The sequence below is a fragment of the Hibiscus syriacus genome, unplaced genomic scaffold, assembly GCF_006381635.1.
Source record: "Hibiscus syriacus cultivar Baekdansim isolate YM2019G1 unplaced genomic scaffold, ASM638163v2 tig00003041_pilon, whole genome shotgun sequence".
NCBI lineage: Eukaryota > Viridiplantae > Streptophyta > Magnoliopsida > Malvales > Malvaceae > Hibiscus > Hibiscus syriacus.
In genome coordinates, this window is record NW_024061960.1 from 2,006,812 (window position 1) to 2,031,444 (window position 24,633).

At 32.8% G+C, this 24,633-nt stretch overlaps 2 protein-coding genes across 2 annotated transcripts; one reads left to right on the forward strand and one right to left on the reverse strand.

Moving 5' to 3' along the window:
* Positions 1-18,677: 18,677 nt before the first annotated feature.
* On the reverse strand, positions 18,678-21,622 carry LOC120168571 (splicing factor-like protein 1). Its single transcript, XM_039177107.1, has 2 exons — positions 21,520-21,622; positions 18,678-19,683 (listed from the first exon to the last, which is right to left on the reverse strand). The coding sequence occupies exon 2, from the start codon at positions 19,403-19,405 to the stop codon at positions 18,995-18,997; it is 411 nt and encodes a 136-aa protein (XP_039033038.1). The 5' UTR covers positions 19,406-19,683; positions 21,520-21,622; the 3' UTR covers positions 18,678-18,994.
* A 1,154-nt stretch (positions 21,623-22,776) lies between these two features.
* On the forward strand, positions 22,777-24,536 carry LOC120168587 (60S ribosomal protein L36-2-like). The gene is made up of 4 exons (XM_039177108.1): positions 22,777-22,846; positions 23,689-23,792; positions 24,008-24,207; positions 24,322-24,536. Exons 2-4 carry the CDS (start codon positions 23,691-23,693, stop codon positions 24,353-24,355), a joined length of 336 nt encoding a protein of 111 aa, XP_039033039.1. The 5' UTR covers positions 22,777-22,846; positions 23,689-23,690; the 3' UTR covers positions 24,356-24,536.
* The last annotated feature ends 97 nt before the right edge of the window (positions 24,537-24,633 follow it).

Consider the following 24,633-nt stretch of genomic DNA (forward strand, 5'->3'; position numbering starts at 1 on the left):
TATGATGAGTTATTAGAGGAATATAATGGGTTGGCTTTAGATTATGAGAAATTGTTTTTAAAATACAAAAATGATATTTCAAAATTGAAAAATGAAAATAATCTCATATCCAAGACCAACAATGATCTTGAAAGTAAAATCAAAGATTTATAAATCAAACTAGAAGAGTTTGAAAAGAAAATTTCTGATTTGCAAAAATTTACTTTCAAGAGTCAATGATGATCATCAAAAGAAAATTGATGATCTTAAAGCTTCTTTTGATAAAGTTGAATTAAAACGTTTTGAAAAATGAGAAAATTCAAAAAGCAACTTTGTTAGAAAAAGTTTTAGAAACTACAATCATAGAGGTCCCCGAAGAATCTCTAATGGAAAAATCGTTAGAAGTATATGGGTTCATAAAGAACTCATTACTACTAAAGATAAGGATATCCTACACAAATGGATACCTAAGGGGACTAGGATTTTGGAAACTAATGAATATGGACCCAAAAAGAATTTGGGAACCAAAAATAAAAAATTAATCTATGTTTGTAGGAAAAGGAGCATTGCTATAAGGCACGGGAAACAAACTCAAACTCATGGTACCTCTTACATACAAATTAAGAATGTTTTATATGTGAATGGATTAAAGCATAATCTTTTGAGTATTAGTCAATTTTATGATAAGGTATTCAATGTCATGTTTGAAACTAATGGTTGTAAAGTTATTGATATTGCATCTAATCGGATTATGCTTGTTGGTCATAGAATAGGAAACATTTACTTGGTGCATTTAGATTCTATAGATATGACTAATTTATGCCTAGTTGCTAAGGATGAGCATGATAGTTGGTTATGGAATAGGAGACTAGGACATGCTAGTATGAGTGTTTTGCAACGACTAATTCAAGGAGATTTAGTAAGAGGGTTGCCTAAACTAAAATTTGATCATGATAAAAACTGTGAATTTGATAAGGAGATTTAGTAAGTTGGTTATGTGATGTTTGTGCTAAAAGAAAACAAAAGCGAATTTCTTTTAAATCCATTAATGACGTATCCACTAGTAGAGTATTACAATTGATCCATTTAGATCATTTTGGGCCATCTAGAACTACTAGCTTAGGTGGAAAACAATATGCTTTTGTATTGGTAGATAACTATTCTAGATATACTTGGGTTCTATTCTTAAGTACTAAAGATGAAGTATTATAAAAATTCATCACGTTTTCAAAAGTAATCCAAAACGAAAAAGGTTACTTTATAACTAGTGTTAGGAGTGATCATGGAACTGAATTTGAAAATCTTGGATTTACTGAATTTTGTAATTCTAATGGTATTAGTCATAATTTTTCAGCACCTAGAACCCCTCAACAAAATGGAGTTGTTGAGAGGAAAAATCAAACTTTAGAGGAAATGGCTAGAACCATGCTTTGTGAAAATAATTTGCCAAGATATTTTTGGGCGGAAGCCACAAATACCGCTTGTTATGTTGTAAATCGAGTAATTATTAGGCCAATTTTAAAGAAAACTGCATATGAAATTTTCAAAAATAAAAAGCCTAACATTAGCTATTTTCATCCTTTTGGATGTAAATGTTTTGTTTTAAACAACGGTAAAGAAAACCTTGGCAAATTTGATGCTAAAATAGATGAAGGAATTTTTCTGGATTATTCCTTAAATTCTAAAGCTTATCGAGTATTTAATAAAAGAACTTTAGTTGTAGAAGAGTCTATACATATTGTTTTCGATGATAATCCCCTTCCGAGGAAGGATTCTTGTGTTGATGATGATGTAGGTATTATGCAAGCAAATGACGTTAGACATGACATTGGAGAATCATCATCAAAAGAAGAAACAAAATATGAGGAAACTCATGATCCTCTCGAGATTCCAACAATTGAAGAAAGGAAAGTATCTTATCCAAGAGAGTACAACTATGTCAATGATGGTGAAATTATAGGTGATCCGTCCAAAGGGGTAACTACTCGATCTTCTCTTAGAAATATTTGTAATTATGTTGCATTTATTTCATGCATAAAGCCTATGAACATCAAAGAAGCATTAAAAGATGAACATTGGATTATGGCTATGCAAGAAGAGTTAAATCAATTTGAGAGAAGTAAAGTATGGACATTAGTTGAAAGGCCTAGTAATAAATCTACTATAGGTACTAGATGGGTATTTAGAAATAAGCTTGATGAAAGTGGTAATATAGTGAGAAACAAGGCTAGACTTGTTTCTTAAGGGTATACTCAAGAAGAGGGCATAGACTATGATGAAACATATGCTCCCGTAGCTAGGATGGAAGCAATTAGAATGTTATTAGCATTTGCATGTTTTCATGAATTTAAATTATATCAAATGGATGTTAAAAGTGAATTTTTAAATGGTTTTATAAAAGAAGAAGTGTATGTGGAACAACCTCCTGGTTTTGAAGATTCAAAATTTCCAAATCATGTTCTTAAATTGACAAAAGCTCTTTATGGTTTAAAACAAGCCCCTAGAGCTTGGTATGAAAGATTGTCAAATTTTGTTAATTGAAAAAGGTTTTTCCAAATGGAAGGTTGACACTACATTGTTTTTAAAGCATAAAGGTAAAGATTTATTAGCAGTTCAAATTTATGTTGATGATATAATATTTGGTTCTACTAATGATGTTCTTTGCCCATAATTTTCTAAACTAATGCAAAGTGAATTCGCGATGAGCATGATGGGGGAGCTCTCATTTTTCTTGGGACTCCAAATCAAGCAAAGAAAAGATGACATCTTCATCAATCAAGTTAAGTACGTCAAAGATATGCTCAAGAAGTTTGGACTGAAAAATAGGAAACCACATAACACTCCAATGAGCTCATCAACAAAGCTTGACATAGATGAAGGAGGTAAATGTGTGGATGTTAAATTATATAGGTCCATGATTGGCTCTTTGCTATATCTAACTGCAAGTAGACCAGACATTATATTTAGTGTTTGCTTATGTGATAGATTTCAATCATGTCCTAAGGAATCACATTTACTAGCTGTTAAGAGAATCTTTAGATACCTTAAGGACACTCCTAGTTTAGGACTTTGGTATCCTAGAGACTATAGCTTTAGCTTGCATGCCTTCTCTGATGCGGATTATGGATGATGCAAATTAGATAGGAAAAGAACATCTGGTACTTGCTAATTCATTGGAAATATGTTGATTTCTTGGTTTTCAAAGAAACAAAATTGTGTTGCATTATCTACCACTGAAGCAGAATACATTTCAGCTGGTAGTTGTTGTGCACAAGTTTTATGGATGAAACAACAATTTTTTGATTATGGAATTGAAGTAGGTACCATTCCTATCAAGTGTGAAAATACTAGTGCTATTTGTCTCACTAAAAATCTCATTCAACACTCTAGACTAAGCATATTGAAATTAGACATCACTTCATTAGAGACCATGTCGCTAAGGAAGATGTAGTTCTAGAATTTGTTGATACTTTGCACCAATTAGCAAATATCTTTACAAAACCTTTAGACAAAAAAAGATTTTGGACACTTAGGAGAGAATTAGGTTTAGCTGACCTATCTTCACTTAGTGTTTAAATTAACTTTAGCACTTTTAAGAATAAATGAAAAATACTTATAATAATAATAATAATAATTTTTTATTGCATTCTTTGCTATTAGTTAGGGGGATTTTATGATTCTTAGTGAAAATTAATTTTATGTTCAAATGTAGTTTAAGGATTAAATTCATTGATTGAACATGATCAATTTTCAATATATGAGTTGCCAAATACAACTAGAGCTTATTAATTTAGCATTTTGAATGTTTAAAACGGATTTTCGACATTTTTGTGCTTAATGCATCGATACACTGAACAGTGCATCGATACATCTCTTTGAATGTGAATCGATACACCATGAAGGTGCACCGATGCACAAGGCCATGCATCGATGCATCCGTCGGGTTTTTGGATAAAAACCCTGGTTTTCTTCATTTTCTCAAAACTCTTCAAAACACTCCATTGCGCCATTCGTCCCTCTCTCTCTCTAATCTCTCCATTTGCCTCAAATCAACGTATTTTTGACGGATTTTATTCACATTTCAACTCCAAATCCTACTTCAATTATTAATTCGTGCAAAACATCACTACATTCCATTTAATCCGAATTTTTCAAGGTAATATTTCAAAAAGCTCTGTTTTATTGATTTTTGAACTTAGAACTTGTTTTAATTAGTTCTAGGATGAACATTTTATTGGGCATTGTTTATATTATTATTCTAAACTAGATTTTACAAGCAATTTCGTCAAAAACAACCAATTTTTCAACATTGTCTTTGAATTTTCGAAATATATATATAAAAATGATATTTTTGAAAATTATTATTTTTATTTAATTGTATTGTTTTCCTGAAAACTATATGTATTATGATATTTCTAATATTATTTTTAAATAGTTTTCAAAATCATGCCCATTAGGATTCGGTTTAGAGAATCTTGAATTATTGTGGACTCAATTGAGTTTTGGGATTGATTATTTTGCATACATGTGTTTCAAAATTGCAAGTTACATTTCTAATTCAGTTTCCTAAATCATGTCAAACCCAAAACGCCCTAAGTCCTCTTCGAGTCGTTCTAACTGACCCCTAATCCTATTCCTCCTCAACCTCAAAATCCAAACCCGAATGACCAAAACATTATAAGTTCATGTTTTAATATACCTGACCGTCGTAGGGATGAACTCTACCATAGGTATATGAACTCCTTCCAATCTTACAAAATCCGAGAAGAACTTATTCCCTCTATTCAAGCCATGGTATACATCAAATTTCAATACCTACCAACTCTAAAGTCCTGGAAGTTTGATAAACTATTTCACCTTAAACCAATTGTCTATCATCAGTTAGTCCGCATTTTCTACTCTAATGCGGTATGTATTCAAAACGAGACTCAATGTGGGACTATAGGAATTAGATTCTACCTTTTAGGACAATATATTCATATTGACTCCGAGTCTATCGATAGGCAACTTGGGCTAGATGACAATGGTCTATACAATGAAAAAGAAACTATGGCATATCCCTATCTTCCTAATACTAGTGTTAGTACCTTACGTACTCATCACGATCGTTTTCTACATTTAATGATCTCTTGGTGGTTTCGACCATCCGAAGGTAGGTACTCCACTCTTCATGTCAGGGATTTATGGTGGATGTATTGTATCCAGTATAATAGAAAAATAAATTTTCCACATATTATTTTTAGTGAATTAGTAGATACCATAAATGTTGTCCCTTCTAAAAATGTCGAAACTTTAGTTTATGGGTGTCTACTTAGTAATCTTTTTATCAAGATCAGTCTTAACGTCTCTCTTGACAATCCCTTTCCTTTTCAAAACCAAATCAATCTCACTTCCTTGAAGAAAGCTGATTGGAAATAGGATGAGGAAACTGGTCAATGGGTTTATCGACCCTCTAAGCAAACTCTGGGAGCGAGTTCTTCACGAGCACCTCCTGCTCCTAGCTCTTCTCGTGCTCCTCCTTCGGCACCGACTGCAGACGATGATCTCGAACTCCAAGGGCTATTTCAAGATATTGACGATCCTGACAATACGCTGGCACAACAAGAGGATCAAGTGCCTCTATATTTCCGTTCATTTTTGGAGACATTTGATCTACAGTTTGCTTTCATCGAATCCTATTTAACTGCAAACAATGAAGAGGTGAATCATCGCTTAGACACTTTGGAAGCTCAACAAATGGAGTTTCAAAGGGAGATGCTTGCATGTATGGATGCTTCTATGGACGAGTAGACCTTGCTTTGTTTTTGTTTTGGATCTACTTAGAACTTTAATTGTTAAAATATTTTGAATGCTTTTGGGATTGTTTTACTTTGATTGTTGGATGTTTGAATTTGTTTGGATTTATAATTTGGTTGCTTTGGATTTTAGATCATAATATATATATGTTTGGTTTGAATTTTCTTTTGGATATCAATACTTATTTTTGCATCATTAGACATATATGACCAATTATCCATTACATGTTTATGAATATTGATTATGAAAACTAATGGCTAATCTCTCTTGTGTTTCTGATCTTAGCAGCTTAAGCTTTAATTTTAATTTTATAAAGAACAATTGGCTTATATTATTTTAAAATATTGTTTAAAAATGTTTTTATAAAGTCTTTTTGATTTTAAAAAAAGGGGGAGAATATAGTAAGGGGGAGTAAATTAAATTTTCAAAATTGTTAACAAAAATATTTTTTCAAAGAAAATCTTAAAATTACTCAAATGTTTTGTTATATTAAAAAGGGGGAGATTGTTGAAAACATTTTGATGTTTCGATATAACAAATTAAGTATAAATGAATTTTAAGATTTTACAAATGATTTTCTAAGTATATTCGATTTAATTACTCGAATATCAAAATATTACTCCAAGTGTTTCAAAGATCAATTTCAATCCTTACTAAATTGTAAAATTGTGTTTTAATCTTAAAATATTTTTGAAACAATTTTCACAAAGTATTTCGAACCAAAAACAAGCCTAAAATCAATTTTTCAAAAGAGTGTACCGATGCACCAATCCATGCATCGATGCACTATTGAATAAATTGAACATCGAATGCATTATATGCATCGATGTATATACCATGCATCGATGCACTCAGGGTTTTATGAAAACATCGAATGCATTTGGTGCATCGATGCACAAGACATGCATTGATGCACTCAGGCTATTTTGAAACATCGAATTCACTTCATGCATCGATGCACTCTTAGTGCACCGATGCACTAAGGGTCCAACGGTCAAAATATTTGAATTTTACACATAGTGTATCGATGCACTAGCCTTATGCATCGATGCACCAGACACTCCCAAATGTTTTATTAATTGTTTTCACACTTAAATGTCTCTATTTACTCCACTAATCATCCCCAACATTCAGAATCAATTGAAGGAGTATTTAAACAAGCTTAGAAGTCATTGATCAACAACAAGAAAAATACAAGAATCAAGAATTAAGAGAGAATCAAAGAAAATGCATCAAACCTCAAGTTTGAGCATTTCAAGCCTATTTTTCATTCAATGTTCATTTTGCTTTCAAGAACACTACTTGTACTCAATTGTTTTTATTCTTGAGTGTTCTTTTCTTTGTTCTAGAATTGTGCAAACACATTTGCCTTGTGAGGTTTTTTATTAAGTTTGCAAATTTGTAATCTTCTCTTTGAGAAAGAGTGTTCTCAAGAATTGGGGTATATTCTTGAGGGAGTTGTAAGGTTATCTCTTTGGCCTCAAAAGAAAGAACAAATTAGTGAATTTGTTGGAAAATCCTTAGCGTGGATAGCTAAGGTAGTGGACGTAGACTTTGGTTGAGAAAGTCAAACCACTCTAAATCGCTGTGCAATTACTTTCAATTTTCTGCAAAAGCTTCCACCAAAATTTTAATTGTCAATTCACCCCCCTCTTGGCCGATTCTATCAATCGATTAACTTAACACAATTTTCAAAAATTACATTTTAGTAACTAAAATTCCACTATTTTGGTTAAATCTGAAAAATTGTACAGTTCTGAACCAATTTTATCTGATCTAAAATATTCAAATAATATTTACAACCATTTTCTAACATCCTACAAATTTTCGTAAAATTTCGATTCGATCCGAACATCCTATTTCAATATCAAACTTTACTGCTTTATAGCTTTTAACACAAATCTCATATCGAAAATCTGATTCTCACTAAAATATATATTTTAATCCAAACTATTCATTTACAAGCCAAAATATATAACTTTTAAAGATTATAATTTTGGTTCCTAAACTTTTCAAAGTTTATACTTTAGCCACTAAACTTTTAAAACTTACATTTTTGTCACTGGTTAAAAAATTGGGGTATTATACATCAAGGTACTTTAAAATAAATATATAAATCCATAAAAAATATAAAGTACCAAAGTAATAAATATCCAAATAACCAAATAAAAACATTCAAGTACCAAATATCAAATAAAGCATCAAAGGTCCGAACAACATAAATGTAGCAAATTCTAATGTATGGAAATGATAGAGTATTCACGCATAATCTATGATGATGAAAAATGAGGAAAAGAAAATCCGTCAAGCTGACACTGAATCGCTCGAACCTCCTCTATCATACGAGCCTCATTAGCATTCTGACGAGTCGCAAGCTCATCAAGTCATGCATCAACATGGGCTTGGAGAGATCTAATAGATTGAAGCACCATCTCCTCAAAATCTCAAAAGAAAGTCGCGGGAGGTGTCGGGTCTACATTAGCCACTATGTCGGGTTCATCTCCATCATCGTCATCATGAGCATTATCCGTATGCTCATCTCCATCATGATCATCGTCATCCTCATATGCTCTCCGTTACGACTATGGATCCAACGTATGGATCCATCAGGCTCCTCCATGTAGCCGATCTTTGTCATAGTGTCGTTTCTAATGGTCATCTCATCGGATGGGAATGTGATGTGCTCATAAGAAGTGTCATCATCAAGAAGCTCGAATAAATTGAAAATGTACATCTCTTACACGAGGTTCGGTCGAGCCTTTGACTTGATCACACTCATGATGTCTTGAAAGATCATGCTAGCAAGGTGAAGCTTGTGACCTTGTTTACTACAATGTATCCACCAATAGTCACTCTCTCGAATGGTAGAGAACTTTGTGCCATAAGCACGAATGTAATAGGTGACAATAAGATGAAACAAGCGGTCGTAAAGGGAGAAAAGGGTGGCTCTATTATGCAAATTTGGTGGAAAATGACTTTTTTTCATTATTATCACTGGTAAGAGGAAGATCAAAAGATTAGGCGATGAAATCGATAGTGATGGTGATGGTATAACCATAAGGTGAGAAACTATGGTCTGACAAAAAGTGCCATCATGAGAAGCATATGACACATCGCTTGAATAAAAAGGTCGAACCAAATAAGGATAGATTGGACCATAAAAGTTTAGAAAATTAAAAAGTTTCATATCCTTCAAGTTTTGCTTATATGGAAAACCCAAATTCAAAATTCAAAATCAATTTTTCAAGTTTCTTTAATCAGATGATATGAAAAAAATTAGTCATATCTTTCACGGGCTTTGGCTAATTTAAAGCATTGATCAATCCAAGAAGCAACTTGAGGATTGCCTCTTTGAAGACATGGTTTTTCTTTTTGGCATTTTGAAAGGTTTTTGAAAAAAATATGAGTTTAGAACAAAGTGGATGTTTGAAGGATGCTAAAAGGTATTTTTGAAATAATTAAAAAACAATTTTGAGTATAAAAATAGGGTATGGTTGAATGGAATAAAGAGGTGGTTTTTGGTTGAGGAATTTTATCAAACACCTTGTGAGTGTAAGATAAAAGTTTGGGTTTTTGAAAAAATTTGACAATGGGTAATGCTCCCTGCAATAAAACAACAATATCTGCAATTAATAATTGTTCTCTAACCACCTAATTCAATCCAATTTGTTCGAATTTAAAATTTTGAAAATGTTAGGGTTTTTGAAAAATTCTTACCCAAATGTGACGATTCTTTCAAAAATAAAGAATGATACGTTGAAAGGAAATATTAAGGAAGAAAATCGCATGAAAGCTCTTTGAAATCGATTGAATTGAAGTATTTTGATGAAAAAAATGATTTGAGAGTGTTTTGGAGAGTTTGTGTTCGAAATATGAGAAAAATGGTTGATGTGCACCCAAATAGACTTAAAATATCCCTCCCATACGATTTTGGCCTAAAGGGAACGATCCATCGCAAACGGGAATCGATCCTTTTAGAAAAGTGATCTCTCATTTTTCTGGAAAATTACATTTTTACTCCAATGACCAAATTGAATGACACTTGACTCAAATATGATGCAACCTAAGTCATATTATTGATTGGAAAATAATTTTAATGACTTAGAGGATACTAAATGTGCATGAAAGTCAATTTGAAACATCAAATTATGCAAATTATTTATTATTGACCAATTTAGTCCATAGTTTGCACATATAAAGTCCAAATCAAGTCACACAAACATATAATGGCTCTAAAGATCTTAAATATGCATATTTTAAAATTTTCTACATTTAAACATCATATTGTCAAAAACAACACATATGCTCATTATAACGCATGGAGAACACGATTTCACAAACAAAAAAAATCAAATATTGCAAAGTTAAGGCCAAAATTATCAACATAAGCATATTAGGCCATAAATGTGCAATTCATGCAATAATATCTCCCCCTAACTATTGGTAGTTAATTATTATATGGGGACACTCAATCATGCATATAAGCATATAAAATCACATAAAAGCATGAAATTGCATGAAATTTGAACATTTTACCACTTGAATTAATGTTACTTTTAAGTCCCCTTTCTTCAAGTGTCCTTCCTTAGTGTGTCTAGAGCCTCAAAATAGCTTGACATTGCTCATCATTGCTCTAACATACCTATAAGAGACACTTACTTGATTTTTGGTACCCAAATTATTTTAGATCCTTGATTGTTAGTTTCAATGCCTCAGTTCCCATAGGAACCCATACTTGTCTTATTTTATAGGATTTTCTTTTCTTTATAGGACAAGTATTAGAAATATGACCATGATAATGACAGTGTGAACATTTTGTCATTATTGATTTTAATGAATTGTTTAAAATGATTTCTTTTTCTTTAATTAAGTTTTCAAGCTTAATTTTTAAATCAAGATTTTCTTTTTCAAAATCTTTAATTTTGGTTTTTGAAAACTCCAAATCTTTTCTTAAAATTTTGTTTTGATTTTCAAAATCCAATTTTACTTCTAAAAGAAAATCATTTTCATTTTTGAATTTAGAAATTAATTTCTTATATTTGGAATTCATGGTCTCAAATTCCAAATACAATTCATCATAAGCAACTTGTAACTCATTAAAAGAATAATAATTTAATTCACTAGAGTTAGAAGTTACTATTGAATCTTCTTGGATGGTCATGAGATAAAGGTTGGCTACTTCATCATCTTCATCATCAGTGATGTCCTCATAACTCCAAGTAACTACAAAAGCCTTCTTCTTTGGCTTCCTTAATCCATTCTTCTTTAATTGGGGACAATCATACTTCACATGTCCCGGTCTTTGGAAATTGTAGCATATGATGTGATCTTTTTCTTTCTTTGATTCGTGTTTCATATATTTCCTTTTTGAAGACATGAATTTCATGAAAAGTTTAGCCATCTCTTCATCCACCTCTTCACTAGAGTCTTCTTCATCTTCATTGGTAGACTTAAAAGCAATGCAAACATCATTTTTTCTTCTTCTCATTCTTTCCATCCTCTTCTTCTTCTTTTCTTTGAAGTCTCATCTAATGAGTAAGCAAGGGTCCAATGAGTTCATCAAGAGTAAGTTCTTCAAGATCCTTGGCTTCTTCAATAGTTGTCGTCTTGGATTCCCAAGACATTGATAAGATATAAAGAAACTTCCTCATAATTTATTTATTTGGATAGACCTTCCCGAAACCCTTTAACTCGTTGATAATGACAGTGAATCGATCGAACATTGTCTTGATGTCTTAATTGGGCTTCATCTTAAAATTCATATAATTGAGAGTGAGGATGTCAATCTTTGATTTCCTGACTTGGCTTGTTCCTTCATAAGTCACCTCCCCAAACTTCTTTAGCATTTGAACATGATGAAACTCTACGATATTCATCCAATCCAGGTGCACAAAAGAATATATGCATGGCATTAACATTGAGTTGGGCTAGCTTCCAATCTTCATTTGCCCACTTCGACTTGTTTCTTGGAGGAGAGGGTGAACCATCAATGATGACATCCCAAACCGAATAATTGGTAACTTGAATGAATAACATCATCATATTCTTCTAATAAGAATAATTTGCACAATTGAAATAAGGAGGCTTGAAGATGGATTAAGAATCTTCAACAAGGTAGAAATAGAAAGTTGAAGTCCTCTTTTGAGGTTGATGTAGAAGTTGTAAGAACTCTTCAAGGATTATCTCAAGAGATTGTTAGACCTTCAAATTAGTCAAGTTCTGATACCAATTATTAGTTTTATTGATAAACTGAAAAATGTCAAGAGATGATAAATTGGCCTTTTATAGAATTTGGTGGATACAATAGAAAAATAAAATTTTTGCACAACGATTTATAGTGGTTTGACTTCTCAACCAAGTCTACTTCCAGTACCTTAGTATCCACACTAAGGATTTTTAAAATCCACTAAATTTGCTTACCTTAAGGACAAGGTATAACTTTACAAATACTTCAAGGTTTATACCCCTAAATCTTGAATACATACTCTCCCAAAGAGTAATTTCAAATTTATCAAAAAAAAGAAAACCTCACAAGGTAAATGTGTTTGCGAATAATAAGCTTTCACCCAAATCACACATGATAAAATTAAATAATAAAGCTCACAAGTGTGTTACAATGAAAAGATTGAGAAATTAATCACAAATGACTTCTTTGATGTTGATATATTTGTTCAATATGATTCTTGTTGACCTTAGGGTGCTTTGACTTTCAATTTATATCTCTATCAAGTCTAGTTGTTTGGAGCCATTGGGGATCATTATAATCATTACATACAACGAAAAAGAACATTTAATGCACAAGGGATCGATCCCAAACTTTTTGGAATCCAATGGATCAATCCTTTGAGAAAAAAAACCTGAAAACACATCTTTAAAGCGCAAAAACAATTGAGTATGTTTTTGAAAAGGTTTGACTAAGTTGAAAAACATTTAAAACATGTTTTTCAAGTTAATTTGTATTTGAATTATTTTTGATAAAATTTTGACAAATTTAATTAAATCTAAAATCAATTTTACAATTTAATGTTATATCAAAATATTAATTCAACAAATGTTCTGGTATCAATGACCGCGATGGAACATGCCAAGTAACATGGTCTGAGATTGTTTCAGAACTAACATGAATTGGGTTGGTAGGGAACGAGGCATTCGAACTTGATGAGGATAATAAAACAGTGTTTACTGAACAACTAATACTGCTTTGATTATGGATACCTGAGACACAAAGTGCAGGAAATAAACCTGAGGCCTGACTTTTAGGCTGGAGTTGAGTGACAGGATGCCTGAAACAAGTTCATGCCCTCACCTTGAGGCAAAGATGCTTGATGTTCTAGTGGCAATGGCCCATGTAGCACATGCCAAGCAACATGGCCAGGGATTATTTGGGAAACAGTTGTATACCCAGGGTCGGTGTAAAAGGGTTTCCAACTAATGATGGGGGTATTTCCATCAATTTTATAACCATTTAGATGTGTCACTGCTGCAGCTGCATCTGTTGGGTTTTCAAATTTAACAAAGCCATAACATTTGGTTAAACCAGTAGTTTGGTCTCTTGTCATTTTTGCTGCAGTTAGCTTACCAAATGGAGAAAACAACTCTTTCAAATGATTTTCATCTACAATTTGATGTAGATGGCCAACATAAAGATTTGCATCAAAGGTTTGCATCAACTCTTTTGTCAGGGTTATTTTGAATTGTTATAGGGAAAGCAACTGTAAGATGGTCGTCACTACCACACGAGTCGTAGGACATGCTAATGAAAGTGAACTGCATGCTTGGACAGCAATATCGCTGGTGTCCTTTCTCACCATACACAAGGCAACCACTTGCATCTTTCTTCAGTCTTGCAAGCTCAACTAATTGTTCCCTTTTGTGTTCATTCTTTCCCTCTGCAATTGGAACTAACACTTTCTTAACCATTTGAACTGCAACATCTAATGATTTTTTATCATGTGCCTGCAACATAAACATTTTTTCATTATTATCACTGGTAAGAGGAAGATCAAAAGATTATGCGATGAAATCGATAGTGATGGTGATGGTATAACCATAAGGTGAGAAACTATGGTCTGACAAAAAGTGCCATCATGAGAAGCATATGACACATCGTTTGAATAAAAAGGTCGAACCAAATAAAGATAGATTGGACCATAAAAGTTTAGAAAATTAAAAAGTTTCATATCCTTCAAGTTTTGCTTATATGGAAAACCCAAATTCAAAATTCAAAATCAATTTTTCAAGTTTCTTTAATCAGATGATATGAAAAAAATTAGTCATATCTCTCACGGGCTTTGGCTGATTTAAAGCATTGATCAATCCAAGAAGCAACTTGAGGATTGCCCCTTCGAAGCCATGGTTTTTCTTTTTGGCATTTTGAAAGGTTTTTGAAGAAAATATGAGTTTAGAACAAAGTGGATGTTATAAGGATGCTAAAAGGTATTTTTGAAATAATTAAAAAACAATTTTGAGTATAAAAATAGGGTATGGCTGAATGGAATAAAGAGGTGGTTTTTGGTTGGGGAATTTTATCAAACACCTTGTGGGTATAAGATAAAAGTTTGGGTTTTTGAAAAAAATTGGCAATGGGTAATGCTCCCTGCAACAAAACAACAATATCTGTAATTAATAATTGTTCTCTAACCACCTAATTCAATCAAATTTGTTTGAATTTAAAATTTTGAAAATGTTAGGGTTTTGAAAAATTCTTACCCAAATGTGACGATTCTTTCAAAAATAAAGAATGATACGTTGAAATGAAATATTAGGGAAGAAAATCGCATGAAAGCTCTTTGAAATCGATTGAATTGAAGTATTTTGATGAAAAAAATGATTTGAGAGTGTTTGGAGAGTTTGTGTTCGAAATATGAGAAAAATGGTTGATGTGCACTCAAATAGACTTAAAATATCCCTCCCATACGATTTTGGCCTAAAGGGAACGATCCATCGCAAAAGGGAATCGATCCTTTTAGAAAAGTGATCCATCATTTTTCTGGAAAATTACATTTTTACTCCAATGACCAAATTGAATGACACTTGACTCGAATATGATGCAACCTAAGTCATATTATTGATTGGAAATTAATTTTAATGACTTAGAGGATACTAAATGTGCATGAAAGTCAATTTGAAACATCAAATTATGCAAATTATTTATTATTGACCAATTTAGTCCATAGTTTGCACATATAAAGTCCAAATCAAGTCACACAAACCCTCTAAAGATCTTAAATATGCATATTTTAAAATTTTCTACATTTAAACATCATATTGTCAAAAACAACACATATGCTCATTATAACGCATGGAGAACATGATTTCACAAACAAAAAAAATCAAATATTGCAAAGTTAAGGCCAAAATTATCAACATAAGCATATTATGCCATAAATGTGCAATTCATGCAATAATATATCCCCCTAACTAATGGTAGTTAATTATTATATGGAGACACTCAATCATGCATATAAGCATATAAAATCACATAAAAGCATGAAATTGCATGAAATTTAAACATTTTACCACTTGAATTAATGTTGCTTTTAGGTCCCCTTTCTTCAAGTGTCATTCCTTAGTGTGTCTAGAGCCTCAAAATAGCTTGACATTGCTCATCATTGCTCTAACACACCTATAAGAGACACTTACTTGATTTTTGGTACCCAAATTGTTTTAGATCCTTGATTGTTAGTTTCAATGCCTCTAGTTCCCATAGGAACCCATACTTGTCTTATTTTATAGGATTTTCTTTTCTTTATAGGATAAGTATTAGAATTATGACCATGATAATGACAATGTGAACATTTTTCCATTATTGATTTTAATGAATTGTTTAAAATGATTTCTTTTTCTTTAATTAAGTTTTCAAGCTTAATTTTTAAATCAAGATTTTCTTTTTCAAAATCTTTAATTTTGGTTTTTGAAAACTCCAAATCTTTTCTTAAAATTTTATTTTGATTTTCAAAACCAATTTTACTTCTAAAAGAAAATCATTTTCATTTTTGAATTTAGAAATTAATTTCTTATATTTGGAATTCATGGTCTCAAATTCCAAATACAATTCATCATAAGCAACTTGTAACTCATTAAAAGAATAATAATTTAATTCACTAGAGTTAGAAGTTACTATTGAATCTTCTTGAATGGTCATGAGACAAAGGTTGGCTACTTCATCATCTTCATCATCAGTGATGTCCTCATCACTCCAAGTAACTACAAAAGCCTTCTTCTTTGGCTTTCTTAATCCATTCTTCTTCAATTGGGGACAATCATACTTCGCATGTCCCGGTCTTTGGAAATTGTAGCATATGATGTGATCTTTTTCTTTCTTTGATTCATGTTTCACATATTTCCTTTTTGAAGACATGAATTTCATGAAAAGTTTAGCCATCTCTTCATCCACCTCTTCACTAGAGTCTTCTTCATATTCATTGGTGGACTTAAAAGCAATGCAAACATCATTTTTTTCTTCTTCTCATTCTTTCCATCCTCTTCTTCTTTTCTTTGAAGTCTCATCTAATGAGTAAGCAAGGGTCCAATGAGTTCATCAAGAGTAAGTTCTTCAAGATCCTTGGCTTCTTCAATAGTTGTCGTCTTGGATTCCCAAGACATTGATAAGATATAAAGAAACTTCCTCACAATTTATTTATTTGGATAGACCTTCCCGAAACCGTTTAACTCATTGATAATGACGGTGAATCGATCGAACATTGTCTTGATGTCTTAATTGGACTTCATCTTAAAATTCATATAATTGAGAGTGAGGATGTCAATCTTTGATTTCCTGACTTGGCTTGTTCCTTCATAAGTCACCTCCCCAAACTTCTTTAGCATTTGAACTTGATGAAACTCTACGATATTCATCCGATCCAGATACACAAAAGAAGATATGCATGGCTTTAACATTGAGTTGGGCTAGCTTCCAATCTTCATTTACCCACTTCGACTTGTTTCTTGGAGGAGTGGGTGAACCATCAATGATGACATCCCAAACCGAATAATTGGTAACTTGAATGAATAACATCATCATATTCTTCTAATAAGAATAATTTGCACATTGAAATAAGGAGGCTTGAAGATGGATTAAGAATCTTCAACAAGGTAGAAACAGAAAGTTGAAGTCATCTTTTGAGGTTGATGTAGAAGTTGCAAGAACTCTTCAAGGATAATCTCAAGAGATTGTTAGACCTTCAAATTAGTCAAGCTCTGATATCAATTATTAGCATTATTGATAAACTGGAAAATGTCAAGAGATGATAAATTGGCCTTTTATAGAATTTGGTGGATACAATAGAAAAATAAAATTTTTGCACAACGATTTATAGTGGTTTGACTTCTCAACCAAGTCTACATCCACTACCTTAGTATCCACACTAAGGATTTTTAAAATCCACTAAATTTGCTTACCTTAAGGACAAGGTGTAACTTTACAAATACTTCAAGGTTTATACCCCTAAATCTTGAATACACACTCTCCCAAAGAGTAATTTCAAATTTATCAAACAAAAGAAAACCTCACAAGGTAAATGTGTTTGCGAATAATAAGCTCTCACCCAAATCACACATGAGAAAATTAAATAATAAAGCTCACAAGTGTGTTACAATGAAAAGATTGAGAAATTAATCACAAATGACTTCTTGGATGTTGATATATTTATTCAATATGATTCTTGTTGACCTTAGGGTGCTCTGACTTTCAATTTATATATATATCAAGTCTAGTTGTTTGAAGCCATTGGGGATCATTATAATCATTACATACAACGAAAAATAACATTTAATGCACAAGGGATCGATCCCAAACTTTTTGGAATCCAATGGATCAATCCTTTGAGCAAAAAAAAACCTGAAAACACATCTTTAAAGCGCAAAAACGATTGAGTATGTTTTTGAAAAGGTTTGACTAAGTTGAAAAACATTTCAAACATGTTTTCAAGTTAATTTGGATTTGAATTATTTTTGATAAAATTTTGACAAATTTAATTAAATCTAAAATCAATTTTACAATTTAATGTTATATCAAAATATTAATTCAACAAATGTTCTGGTATCAATGACCGCGATGGAACATGCCAAGTAACATGGTCTGAGATTGTTTCAGAACTAACATGAATTGGGTTGGTAGGGAACGAGGCATTCGAACTTGATGAGGATAATAAAACAATGTTTACTGAACAACTAGTACTGCTTTGATTATGGATACCTGAGACACAAAGTGCGGGAAATAAACCTGAGCCCTGACTTTTAGGTTGGAGTTGAGTGACAGGATGCCTGAAACAAGTTCATGCCCTCACCTTGAGGCAAAGATGCTTGATGTTCTAGTGGCAATGGCCCATGTAGCACATGCCAAGCAACATGGCCAGGGATTATTTGGGAAACAGTTGTATACCCAGGGTCGGTGTAAAAGGGTTTCCAACTAATGATGGGGGTCTTTCCATCAATTTTATAACCATTTAGATGTGTCACTGCTGCAGCTGCATCTGTTGGGTTTTCAAATTTAACAAAGCCATAACATTTGCTTAAACCAGTAGTTTCGTCTCTTGTCACTTTTGCTGCAGTTAGCTTACCAAATGGAGAAAACAACTCTTTCAAATGATTTTCATCCACAATTTGAGGTAGATGGCCAACATAATCAAAGGTTTGCATCAACTCTTTTGTCAGGGTTATTTTGAATTGTTATAGGGCAAGCAACTGTAAGATGGTTGTCACTACCACACGAGTCGTAGGACATGCTAATGAAAGTGAACTGCATGCTTGGACAGCAATATCGCTGGTGTCCTTTCTCACCATACACAAGGCAACCACTTGCATCTTTCTTCAGTCTTGCAAGCTCAACTAATTGTTCCCTTTTGTGTTCATTCTTTCCCTCTACAGTTGGAACTAACACTTAACCATTTGAACTGCAACATCTAATGATTCTTTATCATGTGCCTGTAAATCTTCTTTTTCGGAGGAACACTTAAGGTCTTTCAAAGAGCCTTTACCTCTTAAAAGAATCCTAGCCCCACTTTCTCCATCCTCTTTAGTGTGTTTCCCTAAGGACCAAGGATGAGCCCAATGAAATTGTAGCCAGGATATTCTTTCACCAGTACAAAATGCTTTTCACAGAACTTTGCACTGGCGTGTTATTTTGTTTTGAATCAGGGTTTTTCTAAAACAACCTTGATGTAATATCTAGACGTTTTAGGATAAGTTTTTGACGAAGCCTCATTTCCCCTTTATTTATTCATGTTCCAAAGTTGTTGTACAATGGTTCGGGAGAAGGAGATCTTTCATGTTTAGGCCTATCATCATGAAGTTCGTATTTCTGCAGCTTTTCATCAATCTCTGATAGTTCAGCTTTTAATTTCTGAATTTCAGGATCCAACTTGAATCCGACAGGAACCTCAACAGAACCCGACAATTTCAATTTGGATTCATTGCTATCCCACCGGGTTTTGCTTGCTTTATGAATCTTTTCATCTTCACTTGTATGTCCATCTCCCTCAGGCTGTGGATCCCATCTGCTTCGCCGGTGTTTTCCAAAATTAACTATACCACCCAGTTTTTTAGAAGCATAATCATCATTAATTGCAATGAGCACTCTGGATTGCACATGAAGATAAGGTACCTGTTTGAACTTCTTTAAGCCTTGCATGATAGCCGACTCACCTGTTCATACACTGACCTCTGGATTGAATTATTAGAAACATAAACTGGCTGGTGAACTTTCATCAACTTTACTAAAAAAGATTTCTCGGCTAAAAAATGATACCAATGGATCCTTGACTAGTTTTAAATTGTCATGATGACACCACTGTTTCAGTTCCTCTCCAAAATTGTCATACGAGTAGTCATTCGGTAGCTCCTCCTTTGGTTTTCAATACACAGGCTCCTCGAGTTATGAGTTTCTTCATCAATCCGTCTTTGAAGTCCCTGAAACATACGAAGTTTTACATGAGAAAATATTCTCAGTGACTAAAAATCTTAGATAATATACGATTTTGACCAACTTTTTTTGGATTTGCGAAAATGATCAACAAAATCGTAATACGATCTCTAATTCGCATTGCGATCTCCACTATGGCAAATTCGCGTTGCATTTCGCGTTACGATAATTGAAAATCGCGTTGCGATTTTTCATTTCGCGTTACGATAGTTGAAAATCGCGTTGCGATTTTTCAGTTCGTGTTGCGATAGTCTACAGTTGTCGTTGCGATTTTCCAAATTCGTTGCGATTTTTCAAATTCGTTGCGATAATCTACAGTTGTTGTTGCGATAGTTTATAAATTCGTTGCGATAGTCTACAGTTGTCGTTGCGATTTTCCAAATTCGTTGCGAAAATTCGTTGTGATAGTTAAAAAAAAAAGATTTTGTTTCTTAAGAATTTTCTCTAAAAAGATAGTATCCGCGCGGACGTGTCGAAGACACGTATGACCACGACCACGACCACGATCACGACCAGACCCGACCCGAGACGAGACGGACGACGGCGCGCGAGAGTCCCCCTTGTTCTCTATCACACAACAAGGAAGTGGGAAAGCCAAGCCTTAAATATCATTCACAATAGTGTTTCCAATACTATATGGGATTGAGCATTACCAACACTTGTTTCTAATACAATGTGATTATTCAGGAAAAAATTAACAATCATGTACCTTAAAACAACTGAATCAGCAACTACATTAGTATTATACGATTAAATATGTCATAATTAAAAGTCAATCTACAATCAATCGCGATTATTGTAATTTTAAACAAAACATTCAAAAATAATATCACTATTTAAGGCTCAATCTCATATAGTATTGGGAACAAGTGTTGGCAATGCTCAAATCCCACATAGTATTAAAAATACTATTGGGAATGGTATTTAAGGCTTGGCTTTCCAACTTCCTTGTTGAGTGATAGAGAACAAGGGGGACTCTCGCGCGCCGCCGCCGCCGCCGTCCGTCTCGTCTCGGGTCTGATCGTGGTCGTGGTCGTGGTCGTGGTAATACGTGTCTTCGACACGTCCGCGCGGATACTATCTTTTTAGAGAAAATTCTTAAGAAACAAAATCTTTTTTTTTAACTATCATAACGAATTTTCGCAACGAATTTGGAAAATCGCAACGACAGCTGTAGACTATCGCAATGCGAAATGAAAAATCGATTTTCAACTATCGCAACGCGAAATGCAACGCGAATTTACGATAGTGGAGATCGCAATGCAAATTAGATATCACATTACGATTTTATTGATCATTTTCGTAAATCTAAAAAAAATAATCAAAATCGTATATTATCTGAGATTTTTTGTCACTGGAGTTATTTTCTCTTTACATTTACCCATTGCATCTTAAACAATGACTAATACAGCATGTAAAGAACATCTAAACTGGTTCCTCCACTACATAATAAAAGAAGTGAAACATCACATTGGTAAAACTTAAAATGGACAATTCTTGAGAAGCTGAAAACGTCATACAAAAAAAAATCAATCCAATGAAAATAAAACGTGGAAAGTAAAGTCAGAAGGTAGAGAAAGAAACCATTAGAATATCACATGGAAAAATATGGGAAGAAAATGGTGAGCAACAAGAAGCAGCAATTGTGAACAGGTAATTAGAACGCCATGACTGAGAACCAAATTCCATGTCTTGAAACGGAAATTTTAGGGGGGAAATTAGGTATGGATGGAGTGGGAAATTGATGAATAGGTAGATGAGGAAGAAATCAAAATAAGGGATGAGAAATTTAGGAAAGAAAAGGGGGTTTGAGCTAAACAGACCTGGGTAAAATCAATCCAATGGAATATGCAAACTAGCTATGTCCCTCCTCCGCGTAATTATTTTTCTTCTTATTCCCAAATCCAAGTCTTTGACCAGAAACAATTGTCGGTTCTTTCCCGTAGAAGGGGGAAAAAAATACTCGGATTGATTATATATATCGGAGCCTTCAGCCTAATTTGACATTTAAGAAACAATTTAAATAGGGTAAATTTTAAATTTTTATCACTTAATTTTGTTTTCACTCTTAGTTTAGTTATTAAATTTTTATAAAAAAATATCATTTAACTTTTAAAATTTTATCATTTTCAATTAATATGTTCACATCCAATTTAAATGTCAATCAATTTTTAGCGAAAAAAATATTCGAAACATATGAGTAGTTCGGTGATTATTTTGTATTCCTTCTGTCTAGGGTTATAAACAAAACGAGACGACACAGATCGCGAGATACTCGAGATCGACTCGATCAAAGCTCGATAAATACTCGACTCGAGCTCAAATTGAGTTCTTAACGAGTTGAAATGAGCTAATTAATAATTGTCTCGAAAAGCTCGCGAGTAACTCAAAAAATAATATATTAAAATTTTGTTTTAAATTATTAAAATATTACATATGTTGATTTTTAAAAAAAAAAAATTGTAATGTAAGATTTTCATATATTTAAGGTTCGAGTTCGAGTTCAATTTTGAGCTTCAACCGAGTTAAACTTAAGATTTTTTTTATTTCGAGTTCGAGTTGAGCTTGAAAATTTTAGGTTCGCGAATTTTCGAGCCGAGTCGAGTCAAAATCAACAATACTTAAGCTCGAGTTGGCTCGTTTACAGGCATACCTCCGTCCCATAATTTGTGTCTCATATTGAATGTACACATAATTTTAAGAAATATATTTGACCAAAAGAAATGATAAAATTATCACTAAAAAAATGATTAATAGATTTAATAGATTTATTTTGATAAGTGTAAAAGAATAATACATGCAAGGGTAAAAGAAAAATATAAGTATTGTTATTTATTAACTTTTTTAATAGGACATTTTAAACGAAATAATTTTAAAAATCGAAATATACATATTTAATAATTCGAAAGGAATAATATTTAATAGTTGGAGACTCAATAAAATAACATTCAATAATCAAAATTCATTCTATAATTTATAATAATTAAAGGATTTAATAAAATAATACATTGTAGTAGAGAATTATGTGTATTTTATCCTAAACATAAATAAAATTCAAAACCTAGCCTGTTAGCCTCTTCCATATATTGCTCTGGTAACCAACGCAAAACCCTAATACACTACTCCACCTTAGATTTGCCCTTTCAATAGGTAACTGAATCTCTCTAAATCTCTTTCTCTAAGCTCCCTTCACTCTTTGTCCTCCTAAATGTATTGCAATCTATTTGATTCCTTGGGGAACGAACTGCAAACTTAAAAACATAGTCTTTTGTGCCAGATTGCTCAAGTTAATGAAGAAGAAAGTGGAAAATAGGGCTTTTTTTAGCTGATTTCGAGCATTTGAAACTATTTTTTATCTGATTCGTGGTTGTTTAGATTATATGATTTTGCATAACAATGTTTTTATGTTTTAAATTCCATTTCTCTGAATTTTATAAGCCCATTTTTCATTTCATTCGCAGTAAAACTGTGATGTCATATGATTACAGATCTTGGTCTCGCGATATTTGGAAATTTGTGTGTACCATCCTTTTGTCTTTGATTAACTGCTGATGCTGGTAAATTTTATGAAATTGTAGAGGTTTGTGAAGATCAGTAACTTAAAAAGTGTTGCACTCCTTAGTTAAATGTATGTACATCTGTTCAGTCCATGAACTGAAATCTGAATAATTGGTGATTGGATTTGAAAGATTATTGAAACATTCATGACTGGTGAGAGCTCTGGTTATTTTAGTAAGATTGATAATTTAGTTGGCTTCAAAGGCGTAGTGAATTTTATTTATGATGGTACCATTTTAGTTTTTGATGGCAACCGGCATAGTTCTCCTGTATATTTTGATAGGGAAATAACAGTTTTGAGCTCGAGTGAAGTAGATATGTTTTTTATTAGTAATTGTAATTCTAGTTTCAAGAGTAATGTATTAAAAAATGATGATCCCTGTTATGCAGCTTTTCATTTTATTTATACATGTGAATTATTGTTGCTTAAGCAGACATGGCTACCAAGCAGCCAAATACAGGCCTCTTTGTAGGACTGAACAAGGGTCATGTTGTAACCAAGAAGGAGTTGGCTCCACGTCCATCTAATAGAAAAGGAGTAAGTGTTTCCTATGCCTAATTAAGTACTTTTCGTAGAATAATTGTCTTTTGTTTAAAGAGGGAAAAAATAGACAATATTAGATATTTTGTTATACACCATTTAATTTTTCATTTGGAAGGTCTTGTATCATTGGACTGGGTTTTAGTTAATTACTTCTTTGTGGAAGTCAAAAGTATTTATTTCTCTTTTGTTGCTATTTTTTTTTTCTTCAGAAAACTAGCAAGAGAGTCCATTTTGTGAGGAACTTGATCAGGGAAGTTGCTGGTTTTGCACCATTTGAAAAGAGGATCACTGAGCTTTTGAAAGTTGGTAAGGACAAGCGAGCTCTCAAGGTAGCTAAAAGAAAGCTGGGAACTCACAAAAGGGCAAAGAAGAAGCGAGAGGAGATGTCCAGTGTTCTCCGCAAGATGAGGTAATATCTTATATCCAAGGATGGAGAATTCTTCTATCGTCTTTATGTTTTGGAGGAGCATTTGCTATCCAAAAATGGTATTAGTAAATCGCTTTTCTTGGTGTAATGTTACAGGGCTCATCCTGGAGGTGGTGAAAAGAAGAAGTGAAGCATATGTTGTTGATTTGCTCTATTTTGCTACTAGCTTGAATGTCTCATTTTGGAGGTTTTAGAGAAGTTTGTTTAGCTCAAAGTTTAATATTTTGTTTTGAGAATGAAATTCATGAACTGGAACTTGTTTTTACTTGGAATTAGAAATATGAAATAGTTGATCAATTGTTTTGCTTAAATCGAGTTATTATTTTAGAGTAGAATCTAAAATGGAGATTTGGACTCTGAATCTAAGCGATTGGTTCACCCGAGAACTCGATAAAATGCAGAGGGGTC

Bases quoted from the DNA above. Each gene is read 5' to 3' on its own strand.
- LOC120168571 (XM_039177107.1), bottom strand. From the start codon at position 19,405: ATGCAAGGCTTAAAGAAGTTCAAACAGGTACCTTATCTTCATGTGCAA.
- LOC120168587 (XM_039177108.1), top strand. From the start codon at position 23,691: ATGGCTACCAAGCAGCCAAATACAGGCCTCTTTGTAGGACTGAACAAG. The intron at 23,793-24,007 runs GTAAGTGTTTCC...TTTTTTCTTCAG, and splicing joins GTCCATCTAATAGAAAAGGA to AAAACTAGCAAGAGAGTCCA. The intron at 24,208-24,321 runs GTAATATCTTAT...GTAATGTTACAG, and splicing joins AGTGTTCTCCGCAAGATGAG to GGCTCATCCTGGAGGTGGTG.